The 27,853-nt window shown below is 42.3% G+C and overlaps 1 protein-coding gene across 2 annotated transcripts; it reads left to right on the forward strand.

The window, feature by feature from the left end:
- The first annotated feature begins 19 nt into the window (after positions 1-19).
- On the forward strand, positions 20-27,646 carry wdr20a (WD repeat domain 20a). Of its 2 annotated transcripts, none has more exons than XM_061241497.1 (4): positions 20-290; positions 23,349-23,531; positions 24,186-25,511; positions 25,821-27,646. In XM_061241497.1, the coding sequence occupies exons 1-4, from the start codon at positions 27-29 to the stop codon at positions 25,893-25,895; spliced, it is 1,848 nt and encodes a 615-aa protein (XP_061097481.1). In that variant the 5' UTR covers positions 20-26; the 3' UTR covers positions 25,896-27,646. The 2 variants fall into 2 exon arrangements, with proteins under 2 accessions (XP_061097481.1, XP_061097488.1); XM_061241504.1 differs by having other exon boundaries at positions 26,224-27,646.
- The last annotated feature ends 207 nt before the right edge of the window (positions 27,647-27,853 follow it).

Here is a 27,853-nt window from a genome sequence, read left to right on the forward strand (position 1 = left end):
TAAGATCCGGGCTTGGGGCAGGATGAATGCTAATTTCCAAGATGGCGGCGGAGGGAGGAGGGAAGGAGATGAACGAAATTAAAACTCAGTTCACCACCCGAGAAGGCGTCTATAAACTCCTCACTCACTCTGAATACAGCCGCCCAAACAGGGTGCCTTTTAATTCGCAGGGCTCTAACCCAGTCAAAGTCTCCTTCGTGAACGTCAACGACCAGTCTGGCAACGGCGACAGAATCTGTTTCAATGTGGGCCGGGAGCTATACTTTTATATCTACAAAGGCGTCAGAAAGGTAAACAGTGCGTTACATTCTCCACGCAAATGGTTGTTGCATTCTGAGCATTTGTTTAATGAGGTCTAGAAACAATGTTGTCCAGTTTGGCTAGATTATGACTGACGCAGCCGAAGTGATGGTCCTCCCCCCTCTCTGCCTCCAGTTTGTTCTGCGCGTCTCTTGTAAAAGTGTTGTGGTTGTGCGATACTAAGCTGACAGCTTAGGGCCTCTGTTCACCTGCCGTGAATTCCTCATGCATATTGTGGTAGTGTTATTAAATCCCGAAAGTTCTCAATACATATGTGCGTGAACTTGGGAGAGTGAACTTCACGGCGCTTCCGCTTCATTGCCCGGGACGTGGCTTGCGGTACACCGGCGGTAGCCTCATTGTGACAGATATGTTTGGCTTCGTACGGTTCACATACTGGTGTTTTTAGACTATTTAGCAATGTCAGTCAGGGATAAGTTGCTGTTTTAATAAGTATATGGGGAAACACTCAAGTATATGAAATTGCGTGAAATTGCGTTATGCATGTAGGCTAGATACTTTAAAGACTTCCGTTGTTTACGCTAACGTGAATTGCTTGTCGTAGCAAATTGCGTGTAGCCATGGTGGACTTGTTGGGTGCAGTGGAATTTGCCATCATTGCCAATCATACGCAGGCTATGAAACGACATCGGTGTGTGAGGTGGAATTAATTGGCGCACTTCCCCAAATGATTTCGAGTGGTGGAGGAGCAAGGACGTGCGATACGTTTTCAGGCTTGACAAGTCGTGAAGCGGTACAACCGCAGCCATGTCATTTTGGATGACAGAATGCCTGGACCATACATGTATGGTACTAGCTTGTTCTTTGGCCCAGAGTTGTGCACTTTGTCTCAGTTATATTTTTGTAGCCCTACATCGACCTGTTCTGTTGTGCATTGCCCAACATTTGTGCATTGCTTTGTTGAGCCTTATTGAATCCATTTAGTTTATCATGACTGAAACCTCAATGAGAATTTCCGAAATATTCTGATAATAACGGCGTACTAATGTAGTATCAATGGCAAAAACAGAATTGATCGTTCAAAAATTGCATTACATCTTGCAGAATTGCAATTACTACTCTGAAGTTGGTATTTACAGTAAGTATGCACAGATAAAGTGTGATGGTTTAAATGGATGGTTTCTGACAATAAACTAGTATATATGTTGTGATGACTAAAATTAACTAAAGGTGCTCCAATTTAAATGTGAACCATTAACTGGTACGGGCAAGCTGACGTCCTAGGCAGTGCACTCCAGGCCTCCAGGATAAAAACCTTTTGACCTCTTGAAGCAGGAAAGTTTTGTAGCTTACTTTTCCCATGTCAGTGAAGCATGACTGCAATTCACTTGGTGCAAAGGGTTTCTGAGGTCGAACACTTGTTACTTTTTTTTTTTTTATCCATAGGCTTACGTTATCTCAGGACTCTGGGCAGAGTTTTAAATATGCATGTGTAAACCTTATCAGTGCGTTGCCCTTACCTGCCACATTACATTGTGGCGACACCTTTCATGCTTCCTGGAAAGAGTGTGTAACAACACATAGTCTGCTCTTTTCGGTGGCTTTCTGGTTCTGAGGCACAGGTCTGAAGTTTTGCTGTTAATTTCCTCATTATCCTCTATGTTATAAGCTGACCTAGCCCAGCATGTCTGACAAGTCAGATGGACTAATCACAGGCAAGTTAGATCAAACTGCCGTCATCCGTATCTCAGAGTAACATATTTTAGCTAGTGTTGGCTAGTTAAATTATTGTGCAACAGATGTATTTTAAAATGTTGTGCATTGGACTTAGGCATAAAGTTAAAAAGTAGGCCTAGTGCTTTGTTAAATTTCTTACTCCGAGCTAAGAACAAAATGCAGTGGATTGTATCTGGGTCAATGAAAGTACAGCTAATTAAAATGTTCAGGGTTGCCCCAATTTGTCATTTGACTTAGCCCTGATGCTTAAGCATAATGCAAGTGTTTTATTTCAGTTGCAGCGTCATTAGGCCTAGATATTTTCTCCGAATGTTTAGTGGCTATTTCAATGGATCAATCCAAGCTTATAATACTTTTGTTCACGACTCCGATCAGTACAACTTTGACAAGTAAATATAATTTCTCACATCACTCAGACTACTTTATTTGGTTCACCTGTATAACCTGTTAATGCATCTAATCATTCAATTGTGTCAGCAGCAACTCAATCCTTAAAGGCATGCAGATGTGGTCAAGAGGTTTAGCACTTGTTGTGCAGACCAAACATCCGAATGGGGGAGAAATGTGATATAAGTGACTTTGTTGGTGCCAGACGTGGTGGTTTGAATATCTCAGAAGCTGCTGACCTTCGCCTGATTGTCACCTGAAACAGTCTAGAGTCTTCAGGGAATAGTGCAGAAAAACAAGCACCAGTTCTGTGGGCAAAAATTGCTTGTTTAAGAGAGAGGTCAGAGGAGTGTGGCCTGACTGGTTCAAGCTGAGATTTAGGTGACAATGACTGAAATAACCACATTACAACAGTGGTATGCAGAAGAGCATCTCTGAACACACAACATGTTGAACATTGTAGTGGATGGGCTACAGCAGCAGAAGACCACAGCGGATTCCACTCCTGTCAGCTAAGAACAGGAAACTGAGGCCGCAGTGGGCGTAGGCTCACCAAAACTGGACAGTTGAAAAAATCGAAAAACGTTGTCTGTTCTGATCCTTGCTTGTCCTGCATCATGTAGACGGTAAGGTCAGATTTGGCATAAAAGAACATGAATCCATCCTGCCTTTTATCAACCGTTCAGGCTGCTGGTGTTGTAATGGTGTGGGAAATGTTTTCTTAGCGCTCATTAGGCCCCTTAAGCCAAACTGAGCACAGTTTAAATGCCACAGTCTACCTGAGTATTACTGCTGACAATGTGCATTCCTTTATAGCTACAATCTACCCCTCTTCTGATAGCTACCTCCAGCAGGATAAGGCACCATGTCATGAAGTACACATCATCTCACGCTGGTTCCACGAACATGACAATGAGTTTAGTGTAAGTGTACTCCAGAGGCCTTCAGTCAACAGATCTCAATCCAATAGAGCACCTTTGGGATATGGTGGAATTGGAGATTCACAGCATGAATGTGCAGTCAACAAATAAGCAGCAACTGTGTGATGCTATCATGTGCACATGGACCAGAATCTCTCCGGAATGTTTCAAGCACCTTGTCGAATCCATGCTATGAATAATTCAGGCTGTTCTGGTGGCAAAGGGAGGTCCTACCCAGTGCTAGAAGAGTGTACCTGATAATGTGGTCACTGAGTGTAAATTTTCTTTACTTAATCTCCAATCCCACCCGAATTTGGAATGTTTCGGGAATTTTCTGTCTTTAATCTCTTCTTCAGGAAGTGTAGAGCATGCTCAATTTAATTTAAGTCAGGTGACTGATTTGGGCAGTCCAAAACTTTCCAATTTTTGCCTGCTTTGGTTGCTTCGGCAGTGGGTTAGGAGTCATTGTCTTGCTGCAAGTGCTGGCTGATGAGGTTGCAGGAATTTCTTTGTATATACTCTGTGAGAACTTTATTAGGTATTTATTAGACTTATTTTTTTGACTTATTGGTCATTTACTGTTGCAGCCTATCCAGTTAGAGTTGTGTGTTTAGAGATGCTCTTCTGCATACCGTTGTTGTAATGTGTGGTTATTTACGTTAGTCACCTTCCTGTCAGTCTGGCCCTTCTCCTGTCCTCTTTCATTAACTCCATGTTCATGCCCGTAGAACTGCTGCTCGCTGATTTGTTTAGTTTTTTGCGTCATTCTCTGCAAACTCTATAGACTGGTGTGTGTGAAAATCCCGAGATACTCATACCACTAACAATCGTGCCACAGTCAAAGTCACTGAAGTCTCAGTGGAACCTATTGCTATATTGTGAATTTCCACTTCTAGTTCATATAGTCTATACTTTTTCAATGGTCTTGTGGTTGGGAATGAAATGGCCAGCGGTAAGCTTTTAAGATGAAGTAGCCTTGTTTTAGTTCAAAGCAGCCTGTATCCTGTAAGCTGAATGTCCTGAAGGAAGAGGCATGAAAAGGTGTTCCAAGAAAGAGTCAGGGAAACGTGAAACTTCAAACATAATACGTAGGGTACATATTTTGAAACTGTGCCGTGTGGAAATATATGCCCTCTATGTTGGGCAACAGAGGTCCCCGCATTTTAATGGAGTCTCTAGAAGCAGCAGCAGTCTGTTTCCATTTGTTGGCGCTTGCTGCCAACCATCCTCAGCTCAGTCCTAATAAAGAATACTTCATCACGATTGTTTACGTAGACAAAATGTGTTGAGAGTTTACACTGCCCTCTGCCACTGGATTTGACTTGTTTTGTCCAGGATCAAGTATGTCTCTATGAGCTTCAGCAGTATGTCATCATATGTGCCTGTCTCAAACAAGGCAAAAAATAAAAACCTGCCTCAGCTCCCACGTTTGCCCCAGCAGGTAAAAAGAGAAATGTTACACAAACAAGCACCTGCTTACCACCTATCTTTCCCTGTTGAGAGCTCACGTTTCTGGACAATTCCAGAAGGGCAGGAAGCTGAAAGGGTATATGGTTGTTTTTCATTCTGCCATTTCATTTTGAGATCAAAAGTAGTATCAGCAGTAAACAGTTTCCTGTGGCTTAACCCATTTGACCTTTATGAATATTGACAAGATGACGGCATAACCCGATTTGGGTGTTTTTAAATTTCATGGTTTTCAAGATCGCATATTTATATTTACCCTCCAGGGATTTAATAATTTGGCTTCCGTTCAGGAATGCAAGAAGTTGAAGTCTGTTTCGTGGATCTGTTTTCCTGTGGGTACACTGCTCGGCCACAGTAGATTGCTTCCTTTTCTCCGTGCCAGACTTGGCTTCAGGCTGGTCCTTCAGTGGGGCTGTGTGCCATGCTAGGGTCTCACTGAGCGACAGCAAGCATTTTCTGTTAGCTGCTCAAATGTAGGATGTTCATTAGCCCTGAAGCCTCTCGTGTTTTTGGTTGGGGTACATCAGCTCTCTATCGCAAAAACAAACGCCCACACACTTGTCAAAAAATAATAAAGATTGCTTGCACGGATATTCCCTGTCCAGTATGTTATTTATTTTGCCCTGTTCATATTTTTGAGGAAATGCAACAGGTAAGTCATTGACCAATGGATATAAACGCCAGTAGAAAAACACTACATTACCTGAGAGACTGTTGACTTACAATGGAGGTCTGGAAATTGAGATTGGGGTGAAAAAAGGAATACTTACTAATTTCATCTGCAATTTCAGGACACTTCAAAAACACAGTATAATGACAATACAGTATTGTCGCCAGTTCAATGAATTATGTGGTCCATTTAATGTAAAACTGCCATTCCTGCAAACTGAAATATATTGTACTTTAATTTCAGAATTTTTTAGAATTTATTTATTAAACATTCATTAGCCTTCACCCTAAAAAGGAATGTTATTCATTCTGTTGGGTGGCAATTTCTTGAGCTCCATTATGACTCCGTCTGAGCTGTGAACCCTTCTCTGTCTGATGCCCTCCATGCTTTCTGCCTGTTTGATTAAAGGCAAAAAATTATAAAAGGAGGGCAGACTGTCTGCATTCCTTAAAGAAAAAAGAACGTCTTAATCTGACAAATCTGCGGCTTATTTTTTCGATAGATCTGAGTCAATTAAAAAGGCTTCACACAGCCTCATTTCAAAATATTTGGAAGTTTCTGGACACGGAACATAAAGAAAAGGTTATGCTTTAAAATGACTTTCACAAATTTGTTATTTCCAAGGTTGTGCCTTTATAACCAAATTCATGTAGAATAACTTATCTTGTTTTCATTAAAAACTTGCTCGCATAAATAGTAAAAACATTTTCTGTGTTGTTGAACATGCAAACGTTAAGCAATCACCATCATGTATTGAGCATAATTTTGTATTCAGTAAAATCATTAGACTGCTTGTGTTAATTTCGCTTTAGGGTTTCAAATGTGCTTCTGTTTTGCATGATGTTTCCCTCATCTAAAAAGGAAATCAATGGAATTTAAAATGAATTATTTAATTCTTAGTTCTCTACATATTCAAGGCTCCAGGTAGTTGATTCTTTTCATTAGCGAAAGAAATCGCATAATAGCTCGCAACTATTTTTAGACATCATGTTCCAACCTTATGTATTGGGCCATTCCATGCCAATTCCAGGAGGTTGCACAGAGGGTTGTAAAGTTGAAGGAAAATGTCCCAATTTAGACTTAACAATATTTTTGATAAATTGTAAGTGTCTTCGGTTTTATATGTACGGTACCTATTTGAAAATGAACATACTTTACACACTGTGTTAGGGGGAGAACCATGGGTTTTAAGAAATGTCATGATGTTGGTTTAAGATGATGTAAACGCATTTATTTCTACTTTTCAAATGCAGTTCAACAAAAAGCGCTATTAAATAAGGAAAGATACAGTAAATGCAAAAATATGCAGGGTCCTCCCCTAGGAATGTAGTAATCTGTCCCCTCACTTCCTCCACTGTGTGATGGAAATAGTAGCCTGTTTCATTTTTATGTCATTGCCACTCTACCTATACTCAATCTGGGGAGACGTGGCTTCTGTGGAACAGCAGAAGCAGTAAAGGGCGGCCTGTAGCGTGTAGTGGTTAAGATAAATGACTGGGACACGCAAGGTTCTAATCCGTTGGGCCCTTGAACAAGGCCTTTAACCCTGCATTGCTCCAGGAGAGGATTGTCTCCTGCTTAGTCTAATCAACTGTACGTTGCTCTGGATAAGAGTGTCTGCCAAATGCCAATAATGTAATGTAAAAAAGCAACTGATCCAAAAAGCATCGCCACTTACTCCACCAAGGCTCTTTCCTGCGATAAGTTTATTCTAATAACTTGGTGTTAATGTGCCTAATTTTATGGCCAATTAGCCACTGTTTACATTTTCATAATATATGAAAAGCAGTTTGATGTTTTGCAAATTTTTGCTGCTCTGCTGAACATGTCATATTAATTGTAAACGTTACTGCTTTACAGTTGTGACTGCCGCACCCACGCCCTGAAAGTATTTAATTTGTTCTGGCTTCTTTTTTAGGCAGCTATTACCATTCAGCCAACAGTGAATCGATAAAATGGCTATGCTTTGAACCCCAATGACAATTTCTGTGAATTGTTTGAACACGCAGATGAAAATGGGAGTTTTCATTCAGAGACTGAAGTTCCGAGATAAAGCAGACTAATCAAGGCATTGTGCAGATAAAATTGCGAGGACCAAATTATTTTTTGCCCGCTCATCTTCCCACGCCATTCACCATTTTATTTGTTTATTTTAACTTTAGAAATCTCCATTAAAATTTAATAAATAAAAAATACTCCTGAAACCTTCAGGCATGAACCAGACCAGAGGGCAGGTTATGGGTGGCCAGAAGGTTAAACAACTCATTCCAACACTCAGTAGGCTACATAAATCATTGTTATTGATGACATTTTGATGTCTCTTGAAGTTTCACTGCAGGGAAGAAATATGCATGTTCTGACATTTGTAATGCTGAGAGGTCGATTGAGACGTGTCCAGATAGATGACGTGATACCGCGCACGCTGACTCTGCATCGGACCCACTAACAACTAAAAAAATAATGCTGAGAAAAAACCTGTAATCAGACCAAGATGACATGTGTCCCTCAGAAAATACAGATTCTGTCTCCTGACGGTAATTGCCATAATTTACAATATGTGGGCTGATGCTGTCAGTGCAGGGCAGTCCAGAGAGTGCTGTAGATTAAACATCAAGGTTGATCCAAGGATGGGAAGGAACTGTGTGAATGTCGAACGCTTGTATGAGTCAGCTTAATAATGCATTTTCTCAGGCAGAAGTGCACAGCTCTTAGAGAGCACAGCATTTTCCTTGCCAGCGTAACTGGTTACCCTTGAGTGTGTCCTTTTCTGTATGATGACAGCTCAGAGCCATTCTCAGTTGTTTAGTGCCTTTTCATTGAATATCTGCAGGTATGATGGTGCATGCCTTCCAGGAGTGTCAGAGGTGAACTGTACCTCTACATTTTCTTCTGTTATTTCACTGTATATTTTATATGTTTTGTGTCATGGAGATTAAATTGGAACATCCATTCCTTGGAACTATAAGGGAGCACATCGCATTCTCAAGCAGTCAGCAGAAATGTGAAATAACACAGTGTTTTCGAGTTAAATTTTCTTTTCTGCCTAAACTCTATTACAGAAACGCACATAAAGGACCTTTCATGCTCAATGCAGTTTGGAAAGAAAGTGCAGACACAGCTCCTTGCTTGGCGATGCTAATGATACACAACCCAGCACCCTGTGAGGTCGGGCTGAAACCAGGCTGAAGTAAACGCTACTGGTCTCTGAACCGCGTGGCACAAAGGGGTGGAGTGTGACACCACCCGATTGTCCAAAAATACCCCACAGTGGGTCAGGATCTCCATAAAACTGAACTGTAGGGCACACCTATTTTAAAGCACGCATGCACTTATCTTTGGTGCTTATGGAAAACCAAACCGGAAGAACACATAGGAAACATCCAAAGGAATAATCACTATGTTAGCTATGCTTCCATATATATGGAGGATAAGCATGTGTGTATTAAAATAGGTGTGGTATGCAGTTGATTTCAGTGTGTGATTATAAATCACTATTTTATGGTGGACCTATACCCACTGCGTGGTTATAAATCACAATTTAATGGTGATCCAGACTCACTGTGGGGTATAGTGGGTATCCATTGATGGCATATACATGGTGGATTTCCTAACACCTTTTTTACCATTTCAGGTTTTGGACAATCGTATGTCAGTATCTTGGTATGTCTTTGAAGGACCCTCTGTGTGGCGAGATTGAGACCCCAAAAGTGTGTCCATGGGCCTTCCACATTCACTCCAGAATTATAAAAGGTTGGAATCAAAGAGTTTATTAGAGTTGTCAGTGAAACAGTTTGCCAGGACATATAGTAGATGTGGAGATCATCAAGGTGTTCAAGTCTGCACTTTATGCAGCACTGGATTCTCTCTGGGTTAAATTTGACCATTATGTAAACTTTTGTTCTTATGTTTTAGGAGAAAGGATGTGTTCCCGAACAGAAATGTTTTGGAAAATCTTGATGCAAATCATTCATTCTTATTTTTTTTCAAGTAACTTGTCATCCATTTACATGTCTTGGACAATCGGCTATGTATGCTGATGCCTTTATGTGTGCCTGTATGGATAGATTTAATGGTGGAGATGATGTGAACTGAAAGGTTCCCTTTCAACATATTGCGGCATTGCTCTACAAGTACGGTAAATGAATGTACATGTGACCAAAATTCTACATTTGATAAGTAGGCCTACTTGTGCTGCTGTTTTGCAGTCTCACCCTGGATTCTGGTAATAAATGTCTTGTTGTGATTGTGGGGCAAACAAACTGCGTTTGGGTAAACTCAGTTATGGTTATGGATTGCTAGTTCACAAAGATAAAAATAACATGCATTTTCCATTTGCTGGGGACTGTTGGCTTGTTTACACTTGACTAAAGGCTGGATAATTTTATCGTCCAAGCCTTAACTTACTTGATTGAAGTCTGTAGAAATGCAGTAGAGTGTGTGATCAGGTTCTGGTTTACCTGAAGAGTTGACCTGAATTCTGCAGAATTTCTTCGCTGTACAGTTGATTTTCAATGAAGAAATGTATCTGTGATGCCTATGTAGCTACACTAATCTCAGTCCACAACATACAGCGAGCACCATAATTAATTTGATAGTGACGAGATTACAGTTTGCTATAAAAGACCTAAGAGCGCAAGAGTTCTGGAACAAGATGAGATGGATGAGACAAAGATTAACATGTACCAGAGTGATGGAAAGAGGACACACTGGTTGGTGCCTTGCATGGCAGCCAATCGCCATTGATGTGTGAGTGAGTGAATGAAAAGCATCAATTATACAGTGCTTTGGATAAAGGCGCTATATATAATACAGTCCAGAGGGGCTGTTATGGCTTGGGCCTGTATGGCTGCCAGTGGAACAGGCTCACTTGTAATCATCGATGTAAAGTAGAACAATAAATTCTGAATTCTACAGAAATATTTCTGCTTGGATAAATATACTGATAAAACTCAGATAAAACCAAGTGCCTCAACTGATTGGATAGCACTTCATCATGCAACAAGCCAATGACCCGAAACATACAGATTTTTGATGGGCAAATAGAGGAAAATCCTTTTTCCCTGAAACAAGCAGGAACTGAAGATGGCTGCAGTACAGGCCTGGCAGAGCATCACCAGGGAAGCTACCCAGCATCTGGTGATGTCTATGCATTGCAGACTTCAAGCATGCTTGCAAAGGATATGTGACCATATATTAAAAATGATTACTTTATTCTACATTATGTGAAACTGTTAAATATTTTTGATGCCCGAAAATGGGGGAGGACTATGTCCAAAAGGTTTGTAAATGGTTCATATGATATGGATAAATATATCCTAAAATTAAAGCTGACAGTTTACAATACCTTTACAATACAATAATACATTGTTATTGTATCCTTTCAAACTCAGTGATAGAGTACAGAACCAAAATAATAAGAAATGTGTCACTGTCCCTGCATGTACCGGTGTATAAATGGTGTGCAAACTGAAACCAGAAACAGGTTGTTCAACTAAACATGAATCGGAAAGACATCTGTAAAATGAGAAAGTTGCAGATCGGATTGCAAGAAAATAAAGGAAACCTTAGAATCAAGGGAGCTTATGCCGCAGATTTTTTATTTTGTACAATGCTGCAATTTTTTACTGTTTTTCATACCTTACATAATTATCAGAAGTGACGCTCAAAAGTTTGGAATCTGTGTCAAATCTTTGTGAGCATGTCAGTTGCTTGATAAAAGCTAAATGAACGTTACCAAGCTGTGCTTTAGATGTGCTTCATGGTGTGTGTGTGTGTGTGTGTGTGTGTGTGTGTGTGTGTGTGTGTGTGTGTGTGTGTGTGTGTGTGTGTGTGTGTGTGTGTGTGTGTGTGTGTGTGTGTGTGTGTGTGTGTGTGTGTGTGTGTGTGTGTGTGTGTGTGTGTGTGTTTCACTGGCCTTTAAATGCATGCATGCCACACAGTATGAAAGTAGATCAGGATATCTCCAGGTTGGCAGAAGGCGAATAGGCACTTTGCAGTGGCCCAAATCTGACAACATGACAAAAAGGTCTAGTGCTGCATGAAACATAATTAGATGGACATTTTTAAATGGAGGTTGTGTGTTATACGTCTGGATTAGATGGCCCAGTTTTTGTACAGGGAACATTTCTCCAGGCTCGTGGGGATTTAAACGGGAGATGCATTTATTACGAGAGATGACTAGGTGGTGTCTGTCTTAATTATTACTAAAATGACATTATTATGCTCTGTCTCAGGATGGTCTCTGCTGTGCATGTGGGTAGATAAGTCATTACATTTTTTGGAGATAATTTCAGGCTTGGTGTCCCGGGGGGGGCGGAGCATACCTGTGAGGGTTGTACTCTGCTGTGTCTCCTCTGCTTCAGTGTGCAGTAATGGAATGTATTTTTCATTAATAAGTTCTGCATGTTTTACTTGGCTTTGGGTGACCTCAGTCAAAAGTAGCTTACCTGCAGTGCCATTCATAATGTTTGGGACAGAGACCCGTTTCTGTCTTGGTTTGGCTCTGTACTCTACTATTTTGGATAGTCACAAAATACTTTGACAATTCACGGATAGGTAAAGTGCAATTTCCCAGTGTTTATTAAAGGTTATTGTTGTTTTTTTATTTTATTATAGTTGATTATGACAGCACCTTTTATACATCGCTCCCCACCCCTCACCCCCATTTCCGGGCACCAATCTTCTGGGAGCATATTAATGTTATAATTGACAGTAGTCATTTCAATTCAATCGACATTGCCAGATGCTGAGTATCTTCTCTTCAGCATATGAAACTCATCAGGTGGCTGACTTGGCAGTGTATCTACTCAAAATTAGACAAAATATTCCTGGAACGACTATTTGCATTTGCAGGTACGTGCGTGCGGAGACGGGCTTGCTGGCTGTAGAGACGGCGAGCTGTTGTAATGTACAAAATGTTCGCTCTGCCACCGAACAGTGTGTGAGCAGACGTGGGAAAGCGAGCGGAAATGTCAGCTGACCTCAGAACACGTTCGAGCCCCGCGGGTGACAGTGGTTGGGAGTGTCCGAGCAGCACCGTGTCTGCCCTCATATTCTCTCTCTGCGGCCAATGGAAATGTTGAACGGCGAAGCAGGAAGAGGACGGATTTCCCCCCCTCCCGGTGCTGTTAAATCGCAGCGTTTGTGAAGCCAGCGGGGGCACTGAGAGCTGCCTGGAAGCTGCTCGACGCTGATCTGTGACTAACAGCCCTGATATATAGCCCTGTAGCAGGCTGACCTCTACCTATCTCTCACTTTCACTGTGTTTACCTTACAAATATACCTGGAGAAGCGTGCCCTTGGGAGAGAGGCCAGGCCATGTAACATGTGCACAGTTCCCAGCTTCTGTTAAAAAATCATTAAAAAAGTCATACTGCATTTTTCAAGTTAACTGAGTATTCCCCTTGATGTTTCTGTTTGGCAAGGAGAAACCCAGGACGGGAAAAAAATGAATGAGCTTGTTTTGCTGAAAATGAAGTGTCAGCCTCCAGGTGGCTCTGACATGTAGAAGTGTGAAGACTCAACTGACGCAGCATCTTTCTGTGGTTTTTCTGTGGAAATTCTACAAAAACTACAAAAGAACCCTTTATTTAAAATGTTGGGCTCCTGAATTATTGGCACCCTTGATAGAAATGAAGAAAAAAGGCTGCATATAATGAACTACATGGATAATAATCTACAGTGCTCTCCATAATGTTTGGGACTAAGACCCGTTATTTATTTATTTGCCTCTGTACTCCACAATTTGAGATGTGTAATAAAAATTGATGTGGTTAAAGTGCACATTATCAGGGCTTTTTTATAGATTTTGATTTCACCATGTAGAAAGTAGCAGTGTTTATAAATAGTCCCCCCATTTCTTGGCACTATAATGTTTAGGACACAGCAATTTTATGTAAATGAAAGTAGTTTTTAGGGTTTTGTTGCATATCCTTGCACTGACTGCTTGAAGTCTGCAATTCATGGACATTACCAGTTGGGTGGCAGGTTAAAAGAGCCAGGTTGGGAATGTATCCAGGACACTGGGGATATATTCCCATTCCCTACACTCCCATTCCCTACACTTTGCAAAGAGTGTCATGGGAGTTTTGATCACCACAGTGAGTCAGGACCTTGGTTTAACGTCTCACCCGAAAGACTACTTCACACTTCTTTACACATGTTGGAAAAACTCAATGTGTAAATGTGCTACTCTTCTCAGTAAAGTTCCCTGTAATTATTGCAGTTGAAGAATGAGAAGAATCCCTCTGCCATTTGGACAACTGGACAAGCAGTTACAACAATTAGCAGAGGAACATCACATGAGCAGCTTCAGCCCAGCTGAACAGAAAGTCCCTGCTCAGACAAGATACACCAGCACTATTTTGCATTCTGAGCACACCTCTACACTGAAGATTCAATGCTCTCCTCATATTATGCTCACCAGCATCCCAGACAGGCCTGGTTGCCCCCATAAGCCCTCTGTATGCAACCATTGTTATTTTTATGGCATTTTGATTCAGCCTTTTAAAAACTTACTTGTTTGATTTATGTGAGAGTAGACTACCCTGTGGAGCGTCACTGTCTGTCATTGTCTAGGAATGGGGCCTGGGCTCTTATAACTGTGATCCAATGTTTACAAACAAAACATTGTGAATACTAAATACCTTTTAGAGGGAGGCCTTACTTATTTTTAAAAGTAGCCTACCTGTTTTTTTAATGCAAGAAAGTGGGTAATTATGCTTCCAACCATCAATTCAGCTGGCTATGAGTTCTATGCATTGTGCTTCTGCCCCTGTGTTCTGTCAATCACGTGTATCTGAGGCTTTTTGGGCTGCAGTCTTGGTAACCATTTGCTGTGGCTGATGATAACTTCAGTAATGTTCACTAAGCCAGCAGGGTACTATGTATGGCTTGTGGGATAGTACATCATCCATGTACCTGAAGTCTGCTGTGCCGAATACCATCAGCTCAGGGAGGGGACAGTACATTTCACTACTCGCGTTGAGTCATGGCGTGGTCCAGAACTGTTTGCCGCCTGGTCTGCACTGAGAGTTTATTGTCCATTACAGGGTGAGTCTCGTGGTGTTGCCTGTATAGAGCACCTTCCACACACTCACCAGCTGTGACTTTGGCAGTTAGAAGCTGGCCACACGATCTTTGTCGCATGTCTCTCTCTCTCCCCCCATTTTTCCTGTTTCTCTACACTGTGCTGTCCAATAAAAATTAGGCTAAAAATTAAAAGCCTTCTTGTCCTTTACAAAATCTTTGGGGTTCCGTTCCCCAAATGTGTCTGTGCTCTGCTCCCCTTGTCATTTGTGCCTGGTTTTATTCTAAGCCTGTGGTGACGGTGCCATAAAAAGCAGGCCTTTATCTCGTCCTCAAATATACTCTGTTTTTTAACTGGGTGAGTGCTTTGTTCCATGACTCTCAAACTAAATTTCAGCTGTGACGGCGTGTACACTGCAGCCAGGATTGAGTAATTATGTGTCCATACCACAATTGTGTATCTCAAGGGCCTTTTAGTACTTAATATATTTATACCCGAGCAGAATAGAAATTTGTAGGTGATGTAACAAGGCTGTCCATGTTCTGGCACCGGATGGGGAAAGGTAGCTATGTGGTCATTTTGTTACCACTCACTGTTTTTTCAGTTTTTACATTTTACAGTATATTGTAGAAAGGTTACGTATACGGACAGGTTTTTCATCTAGAGCCGTCGTTAAGTCATCTGAAAGGGATTCAGACCGAGGATGGGTATTTCGAATCCTGTATTTTCCCCCCACCAAGCACTGTATGAAACGCTTTGTGCAAATAATAACTCAAAACAAAGAGATCTGTGTCCTCTATGCTTTCAGACAGGGAAACCATTCATGGCTCTTAGGCTCTCCTTCATTAATAATGATGACTGAATAATATGAAGGTTTTTATTTTATTTATGTTGACAAATAAACATTTGAACACTGGTAGCGACAGTACATTGGTGAACTCAGATATACTGTATATAACCCTTACAGTACCCCTGCTCTGTCTGCGATTCCAGATTGTTTTACTCTGGAGGAGTCTGCAGTAAATACAGTAAAAACACAAATCTTGGCGTCGTCAGCACATACTACACACTATTAATTTGACCTTTCAACTAAGCGTGCCATGTTTTACAACCAAATCCAGATTCGGAGAATATCATCTTTCTAAATCCTTGAGTAGCAAAATTTGTATAAAATATTTAAACTCTCATTTAATTGTTAAACGTTTATTCTACTATAAATGGAATGAGCGCTTAAAAGTTTCTCAAAGGAATTGCTGTTGGATTCTGGAGAGTATAAGGTCATTCAGCCTGAAGAAAGAATAGTAATAGAGCATTAAAGAAAAGCGAACGGGAGAGTTGAGGGTCAGAAGGAGCATACAGAATTGCTGTCTTTGGGATGTGCCACACTCACAACATTGCCATGCAAACGCTGCCAGGAGACCTTGTGCAGTAGTGCCTAATGTATGCACATTCTTGGGACCGATATTCTCGGTTGCTAACTGAATGTCGGAGATTTGAACTTGGGCTGAAGTTAAGAAGGCCTGACCATCACGTTCCTTTATTATGGAAGAGGCATCAAATGTGCCAATCTAAACAGCCCTTCAGGTTCAACATTTAGCCACACGATACGTACATCTCAACTAATCTACTGAACTCAGCTAATGGATTCTGTTTTCCTGGCCAGCAAAGTGTTCATCTGTTTATCTTCGCTGAATGGATAATCGCAATTTATTATGTTTTATCTAGGGAGCGTTTGAAATCGTTTCGTTTATGTCATCGAGCTGCAGTAAAGTACGCTCAGCATTTCAAAGCACTGCTATTCATGTTCTTGGATATGTTGAAAAGGAACAGCTGTTGGTTTTAAGGAGCTGAAGTGCTCCTGCTTTTCTCATCTCCGTGGAGACGTGTAAGAGATGATGCCGTCGGTGGTCAGGGAGAGCTGGAGATTGAAGGAGCAGATCGCTTACATTGTACACATTTCCCTTGCAGCTGCCTGCTCTTCAGTCGAGTCGCTGCCTGTATAAGTGTGGAGTGGGTTCGGTTTGAAAAGAAAAGCGTGTATATTCATTGCTCGGTCTCTGTGCACTCGGACAACGTGGCTGCATCAATTCAGAGTCTCAAATACAGGTAGTTTTAGATATTTATAGACGTTTGTACTTGTTCAATGGCAGTCACAAAGTCAAGCTTTGATAAAGAGGTTTCAAGTTGAACAAATGTTTGCTTCTGAGAACTCAAGGTCACCCACTCAAATGCTGTAGTGGCAAAGGTATTGTATAATATGGAGCTTCATGAAAATCTACTGTCATTCATTTAAACTATAGTTATTGCATGAGAAGCCTCTTTCTTGCATCACTCTACAAGCATCCATCAGTGAATGATTATACTAATTAATACCCCCCCTCCCCCCCATCGCGATCTATTTTTGCGATTGCAATCTATTTTCATGATCTTTTTCTGAAGTTGTAATTATGGAGTTATTTATGAAGTAATCAAGTCTTTGGTTGCTCTTTAAAATAAACAAATAATACTACTACTGCTGCTACTTATCGAGGAAAACAAGCCCATCCAACATACAGAATTGAATTCGGATCAGGCAGTCGGTTGGTAAACATGTTGTCGAACAGGTGCCAATTTCATATTGCAAAGAACCCAAGGATTTTCATTTGTGAAAACTGGCAGTACAGTTAAGATCCTGGTAGAGTGAGATTTAATTAACAATGGCATGTTAACAAGCACATTAACACATTAAGTAGATTCAATTAGCACATTAACAATTAAGCACATTTAGGTCTGTTGGATGACACGTCCTTCTAAAGCGCTGTCACCAGTGTAATGACACCCCACTATAATTGAATCCTCATTGTGTCAGTGGCAGCCAATCCCGCACAGTGGCGTATATAAGTGGCTATAGTGTCACACATAGAGGTCATAGGGTGTTATGGTGACAGGCTGGAAACTGGTCAGTTAAGGGTCTGCAGGCTGCTTTTGCCACCTGCATAAAGAGTACTTTTCTGATGCAGTGACTGCAACTCAAATGCAGAATTAAAAGAATCAACTGTTCGCAAACAGCATGTGGTTCGGGAGACATTTACAAGTCAAAAGTTATCGACAAAGGGATGCTCCAGGCAGCGATGGTACAGGCCTGTTGTATCGGAATCGTGTTCGGAAAAGCCTGCGGGCTGTTGTGTAACTCACAAACAACAGGCATTCCTTGTGGCAATAAATTCTGTCATTTCACAATTGACTCCATATTTTTTGGTATCAAACTATCACTACTGCATCTAAAGGAATTCCAGGGCATTTCAGCATGTAAAAATGTACATTGGTAGGGTACCTTCAACAGACGTTTCTGCAAACCTGGTCCATTACCTCTTCAATCATTGTGTTTGTATGTTTTAATAAAAAAATGTTTATACAACTATTCAGGCTTTCTTACTTTTATAGACGGTTCTGTTCATTCTGTTATTTTGTGTGTTTGTCTCTGCTCTTCATGATACAATTCCCTATAGAACAGTAAAGGTTCCACCTTACCAGCTCTTTCTCTCACTGCAGTGTGGCCAAGTAGCGCTAATTTGTACTAGGATAATGAGGCAAGTCTGCACCTGTGGCATTCGTCCACTGGGATTCTCTATCTCACAGTTTACCCTGAGCAATAGGTTTTGTTTGTCATCTTAATCCATTTAAATGAAGACCGTAAATGAAGAAACTAGGAGCTGGTTGATTGTTCAGTGGCCCTCCTCAGCAGTAGTCCAAGGTTTTTCCCCTCTCTCAGTCTCGACTTCAAAAGTCCCCCGTATGTGTCTTTGGAGCGTATGGGATCGGTGAGTCCGGTGAGTCCGTTGCAGCACACTCATCTGTGTCAGCTGTCTAAACATCCGCCGTAAACTTAGTTTTTTTTACGATTCATTCACAAATGGCCCCGAGTCAGCAGAATCTCCCAGCAGGGATGTGGGTCATATTTTGAAAGTCATTTGGTGCCGTCTCAGTTCAAGTCTTGGCGAAAGCTGGAGATTCTGGGCCTGCCCCTGGGCTTGCAGATTACAGCTTCATTTGACCAACTTGCACTTAGGGTTTTCAGTTTCAGCCCAGCTCAGTCATCCAAGTCCTTGTTTTGATTTTAACCTTGGTGGGGACACGTTTGACTGTTGTCCTACAACTACCAATACCCACCTCCCCAGAATGATCGTACATGGACGCGTCACCACCATGCTCAACCTGAGTTCCCTCAAACATGATCTGTGCCTGAGCTGCCTCATGTGCTCATCAGTCTAATAGCCTCAACTGGTGCATGCTTTTTTGGCTGTTGACAGATATTAAGCCAATTTTCTTTATCTGTAAGAATTAACTGATATAAAACTAGATGCCTTCTTACTCTTTGACTCTTGTTAAATAAAATCTTTTTTAGGCTTTTTTCTTTTTTGATGCCATGCTGGTTTGGTCACCTATAAAAGCAAAACTGAAATGGGAACTTATGGGAATCATTATCAAGCATAATTATCTCCTTAGTGTTGGTGTGCAGCAGGATATCAAGTCAAAATAATGCAAGAAAACTAACAAACATCATTATTGTTGTTACTATTATTCATTAATAATACTATATTTCCAGTAAATATCTGTGCCACTGCTACAACGATCACTTCTTTTCTCTGAGAATAAGTTTGAGGCCTGCTATTTCCTTAGCCTAAGCAAAGGAAATTGGCTGCTTTTTCTTTTTGGCAGGGAGACACAGTTGGGAGGGGCAATGAGGGGTTGTGGAAACAGAGTTACCCCTTAAGGGTGCAGATAGAAATGGTGTTCCACATTTAAGGAAATTACTATTATTTGGGGGAGGGGGGGTTGACGTGTACCCTTTAGTCTGATGAAATCTACACTCATAAAGACATCACTGAATTTTCTGTTCTGGAATATTCCGTTTACCAGCAATGACTTTACTCTGTCACTTTCCCTCTTCTGCTGTGTGTCATGGTGCGATGGCACCAGATTCCTGTACTGTGTGAGAATAGTGGGGTGAGAATGTGAGAATGACTACTGTTTTCCTGCCAGTTTGCACAGTCACCCTCACTCACTTACCACCTGCTGGCAGATGGATGAAACGCAGCCTAGGAAACCCATATTCTCATAACCAATGGTTCTTACAAATTTAAAAGCTGCTTGCCTTTTTCTTCTTAAAAAATGTCGGTGAAATCATGTGTGTGACTGAAGTAATTATGTGCAAAGGTTGTAAAACATAGTCCAAATACGTTCTACCAAACAGTGTTTGATTTGTGTTTCAACTCTTGTGGATGTACATACGATCTCCCTAAAGCTAAAATATTTCAAAACTTCTCATGAAGGTCTTTTCATACCTCATAAGTGGAATTCTCACTAAGGAATGTTCCAAGCTACTCCGTAAATCGTGACATGCGTACCAGCTCTCAATGGTAACGACTCACATTTAGGCTGTGAGCACAGCTTTGTCAGAACGGCAGTGGTTGCCTGGTTCCTCCCGAACATTAGCATCAACCTGCGCTGTGTCCGAGCGCAGCCGTGTCCCCTCAGGGACGACGGCCCGGTGAGAGTTTTAAATGATTAAGCCAAATTGTTTAGTCAATTAGTGTGTGGCCTTAACTGCCACGGACATTTAGTTCAAATTAAATTTTCATGCTGTCTTGCTTTGAAGGGATTTAGCCTACTTCGTATTTTGCTGTCGCACTTATCATATCCCCTTCATTTTTAATCTTTTTTTTTTTCTTTTTTCTACAAACAAGAAACTTAATTGTTTATTTTTACAATAAAAACACAGATGACGACTTGTAATAGGCTGAGTTACTGTATTTTAGATCGATTGCTTTGGTATTGTAAGATCTTCCAGCTGTGTGTAACCTGGATGTTAACAGATTGTGACATGCCCAGTTGATTTTGAATAGTCTCCCTACCCATTTGTTTATCAGCGTTGTGCCAGAGTAGTGTCAACACTAATGCAAGGGCAGGGCCTGGCTGTGGCTGAACCTGAAGCAGCTCTACTGTACTCACACAAACTGACTTTATATTTCTCTCCCCACTGTACTTGCATTTCCAGTTTTGGCACAGGTCTCTATTAAAAACCCTGTTTCAGCCGTTCTGATGTTGGCTGTACAGTTTTCTGGCAGGCCTGCATTACTTCCTAATCTGTGGAGAAGAAGTATACTTAGTATGAACCAGTCATTAAAATGGCAGATCTCTTTTTAACCCACTGCCCACATCTTTGATGGATAGTTTGTGTGTTCCCGGGCCTCTGAAATAAAGCCCTTAACAGTTACAATTATGTGCTCAGGTTTGCACATCGACTCCAATGGAAACGCTGTCATAGGGCTGGAATCCAATTGGATGTATTTTGTATCCATTTTTCTTTGCCCGGTGCTAAAACATTTCTGCCTTTCTGCTTGAACTGCCCAGTTTTATGCCACTTCAGTTCACTGGAGTGAGTAGTCAGATTTGGGACGGTCAGTTGGCAGGCCTGTGCAGCCTCGTAATGGAGGCTAATTCAGCTCATGTGATAATGGGTCTCTCACACACACTGGGGGAGGGGGTACATTTTCACCATGGATGTCAGAAGCGCTCCGTTTCCATGGTGCTGGAGAGCTGGGATCAGGAGGTGGGGTTGTAATTGGTTCCTCCCGCAGGATTCATTTGGTGTCTTAGTGTGTTTTTTTTGTTCACAAATTATGTATCCCACGGATTAAAAGCCTGCAGGAGTCCAAAGTGTAAAGGCTGAAAGTGCAACCTTTAAACAAAATAAGAATAGTTTCAGCGTTTGCACAGGATCCTTTTAATCAGTCTTCGCTATGGTTGTGTTTTTGAGTTTGTGTGTGTGTGTGTGTGTCTTAGTGGATACTATGGGGCTTTCCCTCGCTGCTGCCAAGGGCCCCAGAGAACAGCTCTGTCAATTAGCAGCTGTGTCCTCTGTCCTCCTCTCCACATCTGCCATTAAGTCTGGAGGAAAAACAGTCAGGCCACTGCCCCCCCCCCCCCTGTGTTGCGAGTGCTTAAAAGCTAAACTACTCTGGGTCTTTTCTTTGTCTTCCTGAAGAAATGACATGTGCTTTAGGCTTCTTCATCCTCAGACACCTCTCTTACTTTGGTGGAAAGAAAACATGGCAACAACATCCCATGGGATGAAATGCATTGGGAAGGCATACCCTTTAACGGTACAACACAGAGACATTGACACATCACAGTTTCCTACAGACACATCTACCTACCTTCATCTTATGCTCTAGTACCGCAAGTTTTTACCTCCCTCCCTTGGACATTCTGGCCTTGGACAGTCTGCTTCACTCAATTAAATCTGTTCATGGTAGCCATGGTAGGACCCACAGGCAGGACTTAGCCTATGAAGATATTTGATTATCACTTCAGAAAAAAACAAACTAAGAAGAAATATATTGTGGCAGCAATATTTTGGGCTGCTTTATAGTCTTTATTTTACTTTATTGGCCAATCAATGCAAACTGTGTGCTTGTAGATAATGAGATCTCAAGCTTCAGTCTTGGGTTTTGTATTGCCAGTAGCGCCATTTAATGTTTGCCGAGTGTGGCGATGAAAAATGTGATTTCTAGAGGTCCATTACTTTGTAAGCAAAAGCCTTCAGTTTGTTTTATCTAAAATGACAGTCTGATTGCTGTTACCAGTATGGCTACTGTGGACTATTCCACTTTTTAAACTGGTGTTGATCTATAACTGCATGCATCTTTGATCAACCTAAACAAAATAATAGAATATTTAAAGGAATAGGAAGCTCAAATCTCAGGAAGTTTATATCTCATAATTGTCTACCAACACACAGAAAAATAAGAAAATCCAAGAGGTGCTGTGGTGCAACCTCCTGGAGTTCCCATGGAATGGCCCGTATATTTTCTAATCTGAAAATGTCTTTGTACCTTCAGGTATTGTCCATATTGTCATTGATTGCTTTTTAATTCAATCAGGTCTACGTATGACAATGATTTGCCTTACTTGGCATTTCTGTTTAATGCATCTTCAGTGGATACCTGGGCCTTTCCATCCGTATTTAATTGTTCCCATACCTATTGTCCCTGGAGCAGTTTATCTCTGTGTGGCTTTGGCAGCAGCAGAATAGTGAATGTGAAGGGAATAGACCTCATTGACCTCATTTAAGCACACTGCTTCTCTTCTCTCGAACAGTGCCTGTTTCCTGTTTTCTCTAATTTCACATTGTGCTATTTCTGTACACTTATCAGAAAGTACACTAGAGGACTTTAGATTGAACTGAAACTAATTTAAGGGGCTGTGCCAGGGAAGCGCAATTCATTTTTGCTTGTATAGCATGTTATGTCCTGCTGAATTTTCCCCTGGTCCACAGACTGAATTTGGCCATGAAACCGTTACCAAACCGTGATATTTACAGAGTAACAACATTCCCTTGAGAAAGCAAAGCTAATCGCATAGTTGCATCGTGCATTCGCCAACCACTTGGCTGGATCATATATAACGGGATAAGATCCAGTTTGCTTGGTTTGTGCAATCAAGGAGTTCATTTGAAGTTGAATTGGGCCCATGAAGTACTGATTTTGCTCAGTTCAGAATCATGTTCACTGCATTATATTTTGATGGTGATATGCTTAGCATATGTCCTTGTCCAGGCTTGTCCTAGTGGCTCAAATTTCTTATGTTATCCATTTCCACAGTGGAATAAATGTAGCTTAACCCCAGTGCTTTCCTTAAGGTTAAAAGCACAAAGGCAGAATCAACATGTAGAATGAATACTGTACGTATAACCACTTGGTTCGAAATTTGGCTCCCTAAACACTCTACATTGCCAATTGTTGATGGTATGGTGGAGTATGTCTGCTTACAGTGGGAGTGCTAGAGAGGAACTGCTCACTGTTTCTGTATGTGACTCTCTCATTCACCCCTACAGGCTGCCGACCTGAGCAAACCCATAGACAAGAGGATATACAAGGGAACACAGCCCACGTGCCATGACTTCAACCACCTGACGGCCACGGCCGAGAGCGTGTCCCTGCTGGTGGGCTTCTCGGCCGGACAGGTGCAGCTCATCGACCCCATCAAGAAGGAGACCAGCAAGCTCTTCAACGAAGAAGTAAGTGCTGTGGAATACCAGCGTTCCACACATTCCTGTGGAGCACCTGTGCCATGATGCACCTAAGCTACACGTCTCCATGTATTTAGGGTTGTCAGTTAACACCTTCACCTCCCTGAAGGTGTTAACTGTGTCTATTGTGGTGGGTGGAAGCTCACAACATAGGGCTTGTCAGTGTGGTGCGTTTGCATTTTGACAATGGGGAATGATGGAGAATGCAGGCCTTTGTGTGCTGCAGTCCTCTGCACTGGACGAAAAAGACAGGTTTGGAAACTGAAAGGAAGCCTGCTCCAAAGAACCTGAGAACACTGGCATCCAGAGTGATAATTTGCAAGAAATTATTTATTTTAATCAACAGTGTCGGTTGTTTAAGGGTCATTTCACACGTGTCAGCTTAAGGCTCTGCTAACTGAACTTCTGTGTTTGATCGCTGAAGCGGCACAGATTTACGAGGCATGTGGTAATAGAGGAGGAAAAAGTAATTTTGTTGCCGTGGTTGAATTTAATCTGCCTAGTGACATTTCCATTAAAAATGCAATTAACGGAAGGCTTTGTTGAGTTACTTTTAATAACAGAAGTTAACATCTGTTTTTTTTTTCTTTTTTTTCACCCGTCCCTCCTCTCTCCATTCTTCCCTCCGCCCGTTTCCGTCAGAGACTAATAGACAAGTCGAGGGTCACCTGTGTGAAATGGGTGCCGGGCTCGGAGAGCCTCTTCCTGGTGGCGCATTCCAGCGGTAGCATGTACTTGTATAACGTGGAGCACACGTGCGGCACCACAGCACCACACTACCAGCTCCTCAAACAGGGTGAGAATTACGCCGTGCACACGTGCAAAAGCAAGTCCACACGCAACCCTCTCCTCAAATGGACGGTGGGCGAAGGTGCGCTGAACGAGTTCGCCTTCTCGCCCGACGGGAAGTTCCTGGCTTGCGTGAGCCAGGACGGGTTCTTGCGGGTCTTCAACTTTGACTCGGTGGAGTTGCACGGGACCATGAAGAGCTACTTCGGCGGGCTGCTCTGCGTTTGCTGGAGCCCCGACGGCAAGTACATAGTGGCGGGCGGCGAGGACGACCTGGTGACCGTCTGGTCGTTCCTGGACTGCCGCGTCATCGCGCGGGGTCACGGACACAAGTCGTGGGTCAGCGTGGTGGCCTTCGACCACTACACGACCAGCGTGGAGGAGAGCGACCCCATGGAATTCAGCGGCAGCGACGACGACTTCCAGGACCAAATGCACTTTGACCGCGACCGGGCCAACAGCACGCAGTCCCGGCTGTCCAAACGGAACTCCACGGAAAGCCGCCCGGTGAGCGTCACGTACCGGTTCGGCTCGGTGGGCCAGGACACGCAGCTCTGCCTGTGGGACCTGACGGAGGACATCCTGTTCCCCCACCTCCCGTTGTCCCGGACGAGAACGCACACCAACGTCATGAACGCCACCAACCCCCCCGCGGGAGCGGGAGGGAGCGGCGCGGGCAGCGGGAGCATCGTCATCAGCAACAACCCCGGCACCAACGGCAACAACAGCGGCGGAAGCACGCCCGGGAACTCCCTCCCCACGCCGCTGCCCCGCTCCAACAGCCTGCCGCACTCGGCGGGGACCGCCGCCACCGGCAACAGCAAGAGCGCCGCAGCGGACGGCTCTATCGCCGCGGGAGTCAGCAAGTTCGCCACGCTCTCCCTGCACGACCGCAAGGAGCGGCACCACGAGAAGGACCACAAGCGCAACCACAGCATGGGCCACATCAGCAGCAAGAGCAGCGACAAGCTCAACCTGCTGGCCAAAACCAAAACGGACCCCGCTAAGACCCTGGGGACGCTGCTGTGCCCCCGTATGGAAGACATACCCTTACTAGAGCCCCTCATCTGTAAAAAGATAGCACATGAAAGACTCACTGTCTTGATATTTTTGGAGGACTGTATAGTCACAGCCTGCCAGGAGGGATTTATTTGCACATGGGCGAGGCCTGGCAAAGTGGTAAGTTCTTTGGTGAATTGAAAAAGAGAAAAACTGCTCCTCCCCCGGTATGTTGTCCCCCCCCCAAACACATAAAACACTGGTCTTCTTACTTGCAGTGCAGGGAGTGTCTTGTGGTAGGACCTTCTGGTTCTAATACGTCACCTAGGCTCACAATGCAACACTGATGCGTGTATGTGTGTGTGTGTGTGTGTGTGTGTGTGTAGAAATGTGTTACAGAACCACTGTGTCATATTTCATTTTGGCTACGACTACAACTGTGCAAAGCTTGTGACATTTCCTTGGCAATCTGTTTCTGAAAAACACTAGGAAAAGCATTACTTCCAAAGTAAGCACATGCAGAGTTGGCTTCAGAACCAAGGAGGAAGAACAGCTGTAGCCTGAGGCTTTAGCAGGCCCCGTATTTATATGTGCGGTGACCTCTCTTCCTACAAGACCACATACAGCGGAGCAGCTGCACTATTGAAGAGAAAAAAACTGTTGGCATTAATAAAGCTTTATAAGGGTAAGGTCTATTATCAAACCGCAGGCAACACACTCCACTCCACTAAACTTCACACTGAAACTCACTACCACACGGCGCCCCCTAATGTCGGGAGGAGTCCCACAGCAGAGGCCTTACAAAGGGGAGGGGGGAAAGGGACGATGGAGGTAAATTATCTTGTTCCTTATCAAGTTGTCCAAATGCAACTCTCCTTGTTTTCCTTTCCAGGGTTTATTGTCATCCCAAAACCAAGCCAACTCTCCTAGCGGAACTGTAGTATAGCCACCGTATTTCTGCTGCTAAGAAACCCTCGTCACAGAGACGTAATGTCGTCAGAGCCTGAAACTGGCCTTCACTCGCACAGCATTGCAAGTTTTTTTTTTTTTTTTCTTGCGTTGTTTGGTCTTTTTATAGTTTTAACAAACACGGCCCCCAGTGTATGGCAGAGGTCCGTAATCGCAAACGGAAAGGGGCGGGCTGCAATTTTGGACGGCGGCTAACAGTATCCCAGCAATGTTTCCTTATTTTTGTCTCCTTCCCACCAACCACATCGGCCCTTCAACTTGTGTCTCTTCTATTTGCTCTCACTGAAGATGGCCCCTGACCGCAAATCGGTCTTGTTCTTCTGGAGCCTGTCTTTCACTATTGTGGAATGGTGAGGTACAACCTCATCATGCCTGCTTAGTAGACTGAGATGCAGGAAAGGAACTGTTTGCCTCCTTCCAAAATTATTTAGAAATTTAAACCCCTTTTTTTTTTTCATTTACATTATAATCTCACCATTGAATACTTTGCACTGATAATTTTGTTTTGTTTCATTTTATTTTTACTTTATAACTACTATTATAAAGGAACAAAAAACATTTGAGGAAGGCCTGGATGCACTTGGGTTATGACAAGTCATTATCTTCTGGCTTGGACTTTTTGAATCTGAAAGCTGGATGCTGCAATCATAGTTTTTTAAAAGAAAAATTGTTTGCACTTAATAGTTTGTTAGAAGAGAATGGCTTTACAATTTTTGGGTGTGCGAGGACTCCCAGACAGCTACAAGGTGGAGAAAATATTAAGTGATTAAAACCTTTGTATCTATTGAGCATTTATTTTAATATTGTTTCAGATTAAAAACCTGCTCTGTATTATATGTATAAAATTGTAATTAAGTGATTGATGGGGCAAAAACAAATGATCATTACATTAGTGGAAATTCATCTTCATTAATGGAAAATAGTGATATTTCTAATGCAGAAAAGTATACATATTAATAATATTAAAACAATCTTGGATATGCAGATTTTTGTTTTTCTCTTCTGTTGTACAAAAGATCATTCAGATGTATTTTTCTTAATTAAATGTTTGGTATAGGAGGTCTTTGTATCAAATGCTCTTATCTCCAAGATGAAGCTGAAATGCTTACTTATTGTTACGGATTCACAAATGTACAGTAGTGGGGCATAGGAACAGTTGAACTCCGCAATTATTTGAAGCTCAGGAAGTCTATGGTAGACTAAAAATATAAGTAATATTTTGCTTAACATCATCAATGCTATTCTATGTAACATTAAGTAGCATCCACTAGGAACTACTAAGTTCAAGGTTCAGCAGTAGGACCTTTTTCGTGTGACACTATTAAAAACAGTTTTAATGTACCTCATTTTGTGACGTTCCATCTTTGTCAATGATCTTCAAGGGGTCGGTGACTGCACACAAACAAAATGCGAAGTTGCACCAACACTGATGTTGCACTTTCAAATTCATCTTTTTATTCCTTCATTATTAAGAAAATACACTATTAACAAGAATGCTCTTTGCCATTTGAAGCTGTCAGCAGTTGGTGCAGGTTTATCCATGCTTTTGCAAT

This window comes from Conger conger, chromosome 1 (assembly GCF_963514075.1).
Source record: "Conger conger chromosome 1, fConCon1.1, whole genome shotgun sequence".
Taxonomy (NCBI): domain Eukaryota; kingdom Metazoa; phylum Chordata; class Actinopteri; order Anguilliformes; family Congridae; genus Conger; species Conger conger.

Coding starts and splice junctions, on each gene's coding strand:
- wdr20a (XM_061241497.1), top strand. CDS start 27: ATGCTAATTTCCAAGATGGCGGCGGAGGGAGGAGGGAAGGAGATGAAC. Junction 23,532..24,185: donor GCAAGCTCTTCAACGAAGAA/GTAAGTGCTGTG, acceptor CGTTTCCGTCAG/AGACTAATAGACAAGTCGAG. Junction 25,512..25,820: donor GGGCGAGGCCTGGCAAAGTG/GTAAGTTCTTTG, acceptor GAAAAACACTAG/GAAAAGCATTACTTCCAAAG.